The 4,128-nt window shown below is 59.7% G+C and overlaps 1 protein-coding gene across 1 annotated transcript; it reads right to left on the bottom strand.

Moving 5' to 3' along the window:
* Positions 1–1,262: 1,262 nt before the first annotated feature.
* Positions 1,263–3,515, bottom strand: PRR20G (proline rich 20G). Its single transcript, XM_030759408.2, has 2 exons — positions 3,397–3,515; positions 1,263–1,892 (listed from the first exon to the last, which is right to left on the bottom strand). Exons 1-2 carry the CDS (start codon positions 3,446–3,448, stop codon positions 1,276–1,278), a joined length of 669 nt encoding a protein of 222 aa, XP_030615268.2. The 5' UTR covers positions 3,449–3,515; the 3' UTR covers positions 1,263–1,275.
* Positions 3,516–4,128: the final 613 nt, after the last annotated feature.

Genomic DNA, 4,128 nt, shown 5'->3' with positions numbered 1-4,128 from the left:
ACCAGAATTTCAGTAATTTGTAGCTCCTTTGAACTCCTACATCCCCCAAATTTCGATGTCAGTGCTTCTGGAATTTTTTTTTTTTTTTTTTATTTGTTGGCTGCGTTGGGTCTTCGTTGCTGTGCGCGGGCTTTCTCTAGTTGTGGCGAGCGGGGGCTACTCTTCGTTGCGGTGCACAGGCTTCTCATTGCGGTGGCTTCTCTTGCTGCGGGGCACGGGCTCTAGGCTCGCAGGCTTCAGTAGTTGTGGAGCACAGGCTCAGTAGTTGTGGCGCACGAGCTTCGTTGCTCCGCGGCACGTGGGATCTTCCCGGGCCAGGGAACGAACCCATGTCCCCTGCATTGGCAGGTGGATTCTTACCCACTACGCCACCAGGGAGGTCCCCTTCTGGGATTTCAATTCCAGATTATTCACCTTTCTTCGAGGATCATACTTATTCAGACTTAATAACACAGTTTACCCATTTCCTTGCTTTCTGGTCCTTCTTGCATCCCACTTCTTCCTCTTTTCTTCCCACTTCTTTTTTTTTTTCCTGGCTGAAAAGCATTATCTGTGCTTTCAGGGCAGGCAGCAAAACAACTCGCCTGGAGCCGGATTTCACAGGAAGGGGCTTTGTTATCAGCCTGTGAGCTCTCGAGCTCAGAGGAAGCTCCCGCTTCGGGCCGGTCTGATTAGGATTCAGGTCCCTTTCCTGTGCCTCGATGGCACCCAGCCCCTCCTGTCCGTGCGCCACCTGGTCCAGGTTATGGAATTCGAGACTCAGGGTCGTATGCTCTCCAGGATCCGAGGGGGTCCCCTCATGGCTTTCTCGGAATCACCGATGCTTTTGAGGGAGTGTTGATGTCAGGCCAGTTCTGCTTCCCCTGTAGGTCTCACCTCACAGGCAGCTCTTGGAATTTCCTCTTTAGCCAAGCCTCATCCACATGTGTCACTCTCAGGATCCGTGTTTTTCTTCAGAGGGGAACCACTGGCTGGTTTCACAGGCTGCTGGGGGACCGCCGTCAGTATCCTGATCCTGCAGCCGCTCGCTGGGAAGCTCCGATCACAGCTTCTCCATCTCGTGAGCACCCTGGGGCTCTCTCTGCCTAGACACCTCATGCACTGCTCTGTCCCTTGGCACTGCCTGTCCTGTGGGAAGCAGACCTGGGCCTGCCGGGATCCTGGGGGAGCTTGCAGGTTCAGTCTGGGCAATACAGGTAGCGGGGGAGACAGTGGGGACAGGAAGGGGACTCCAGTTGGGGGAAGGTCTCCTGGAGTATTTAGCAAATGCCCAGGTCAGAGAGAGAGGGGCTGGCTGTGGTGGGCATAGGGCGCTGCGACCGAATACAGGTAGGTGCCGGAGGGTGTCTGCATGACTATCAAAGCAAAGCCCGAGGGTATGAACCCAACGTAGGAACAGGCGGAAGGCTGGACCTCCCTGAGACCCCAGAACCCGTAGGCATTGGGCGGCCCCTGGGGTCTCATCCTAAGTGTGTCACTGCCGGGGCTGGGGTTCCGCAGCACGTGTCCGTGTGCCGCAGCCGCCATGGCTGCTCTGGTGAAAGGGGTCTCCCTGGCTTCTGGCTCCGCGGGCTGTTCGGGCACCTCTCCGCTGTCCAGCTCCAAATGCAGATCTGGCCCCAGCAGGCGTCCCGGCCCCTCCTGCAGGCGGGGGTCCCTGTGCAGGCGGGGGTCCCTGCCCCGGCCCCTTTCAGCCCCCTGGCTATCTCCCCTGCGGTGGCCTCGGCCTCTCTGTGCAAGGCGAGCCGAGTCCACGAAAGCGGGGGCCTCACGCCTCATGGGGTTCACATAAGCAAAGGGTCTCGAGGGCTGGCCTGGCTGCGGGGGTCCAGCTGCCCCCCCAGGGTCTCCGCCTTCTGCACCAGGGCAGCCTGTCTCCTGGGGATGAACACCTGAGGTGGAGAGAGATAAAGAGACTCAGCAGAGGGAGGCTTGGGGGCTGGGGGCGTGGGGGGTGCCCCTGGACGGCCACAAGCCTCCTCCAGGCTGGGCACTCCCCACGGGCCATGGCATTCAGCCCTCACAGCTGCCTGGCCAGCCAGGTATTATAATCCCCGTTGTACTGATGGGGACACAGAGTCTAGGTTCACCAGAGAGGTTCAATTTGAATAAAAATGACGGTCCCTGTCCTAACTGCACTAAACTTCAATAGGACAGACAGACAGAAGCAAACAAGACCAAGTAACGGCGCTGATGGCCGAGGGGTAGGGAGGCCAGAGAGGCTGGGAGCCCGGCTCCCTGACTTGAAGGACAGCTGGGCAGCTGAAGGATAGCACCGCACGCGGGGCAGCTCCCCAAGGCCTCCTTAAGCTAAGCCAGGCTTGAGTTTACCCTGCGGTCCCGGGAGAGCCATTGAAAGGAAGGCAGCAGGGGCATCACAGCTGGACTTGGGGGGCAGGGAAGAGGTGTGCCTGGAGCAGGGGTGCTGGCAAGGAGGGGCTGCAGCCTCAGGGGAGGCGTGAAGGGGTCGGCGGCTGGTGGCGCCTGGGTGACCCGTCTGTCTGCAGGCGCCCTCCTGCCCATCCCTTGTGAGCTCCTCCCGCACCCCTTCCCCGGCAGGAGGGCGTGAAGCCTTTCCCAAGGAAGAAGATGCAGGTTTGGAGGACAGAGGAGGAACCTGATGAAGCTAAGGTGTTTGGGTCATCCAGGTGGGGACCTGGGCTGGAGCTGGATTTGGGGTCACCACCAAATGGGGTAATTTTTTTCCTCAGTTCTTGGCTAGGAAAACCGGGAGGTGAGGGTTGAGAGCTGGGTGCTCCAATGAGAAAAAATAAGCCAAGGGAGAAAAGGACACCAGATAAAAGAAAGAGGGTGTAGAATTCCAGAGGGGGATGGGATTCCCCAGCCGATGGCGGGGGTTGACGGCTGGGGTGAGACTGCCAGTCTAGGCTGGAGCAGGTTGGAAGGGGGTCAAGTTGGTAGAGCGCTTGACTGGGTGTGAATTTTAACAATCAGGGAAGAGTTTGAGAACACTGAATTTGCAAACAATAGCCCAACTACTAAGTCCTGGAAAATTCAGAAGCGGGGGAATTAACCCTGGGGTACAGGATGTCTGCGCTCAGAGTAACGGGTCCCTGGAAGGCGGGCGGGAGGTGGGGCCCGGGGCTCCAGTGTGGAAAGTGAGGGTGGGCATGATGCTGAGAACTCGTGACCGACAGCTACACACTTCTCTGCTGGGAGGGAAGACCCTGCGCAAGAGGGGAAAGTCGGCAGGAGCGGGGACGTTTACAGAACAGCAAGTAGCGCTAAGAAACAGGAAGACGGTGGTGTCTGGAGGGGAAACTGAGGCGAGGGCCACTGTCCTCCACAAAACGCCTTCTGTGTCATACACGTAAACAGCAAACGTAGAGTCAAAACTGGGGAGCACCGGAAAGGGGGTGAGGGTGTCTCACGTACCTTGATTAGGGGCCGTTGAGCGAAAGCGCTTGGAGGGTCTCTGCTCCTGCATGAGGAACCTGCCCGAGAGAGGAAACCGGGTCAGTCCGGGGGCTCCAGCCACGCCTCCGCACCCCCGCATCCACTGCGCAGGCGGGAGCTCGCCGGGTCGGGCTGGCGGCAGGGGGACACGGTGTCTGGAGGGAGGGGTCTGGGGTGACCTGTTAAACTGTCTTCAAAGAGGAGCCAGTAGCGCTTGGCCTGCAGGAGGGTTCACTAATTCAGCCCAAGTGTCCGGACGAGGTGGGAGAGACGAGATTACCTTGGGCCGATTGGAGGAGCTTTCCCTCCCCAGAGGGAAGAGGGAAGGAAGGTGGGGAGCAGAGGTGTGGAGGGCGAGGCCGTCTGGGGAGCCGGCCCTGGCCCTCCCAGGGCACCGGAGGCTCTGCGCCCAGCTCGTCATACAAGGTGTGCCCATCCCCCAGGGCGCCCGGCACGTACCTAGTCTCCCTGCCGTGACTCTGCGGCCGGCTCTGGGGGTCTGGAGACGCGGCGCGGCTTCCAGGCGACTCTTCCGGGAGGAGGGGCCCGAGGCGCTGGAGTCCAGGGGTGTTCGCAGTCACGACCGTCGGCCTGAGGGCAGCCTTCAGAAATATCTCCCGCGGAGCAGGCCTGTCCTCTCAGCGGCCCTACAGGAAACTCACTGGTCTTGAACCACCCAGGCCCCTCTTATAAGTGTGTCGGGATCGCCCG

Source organism: Delphinapterus leucas, chromosome 10, assembly GCF_059928025.1.
Source record: "Delphinapterus leucas isolate spDelLeu-1000000601 "Yukka" chromosome 10, BTC_Dleu_Yukka2, whole genome shotgun sequence".
In the NCBI taxonomy this organism is placed as follows: domain Eukaryota; kingdom Metazoa; phylum Chordata; class Mammalia; order Artiodactyla; family Monodontidae; genus Delphinapterus; species Delphinapterus leucas.
This window is presented reverse-complemented; position numbering and strand designations above follow the sequence as displayed.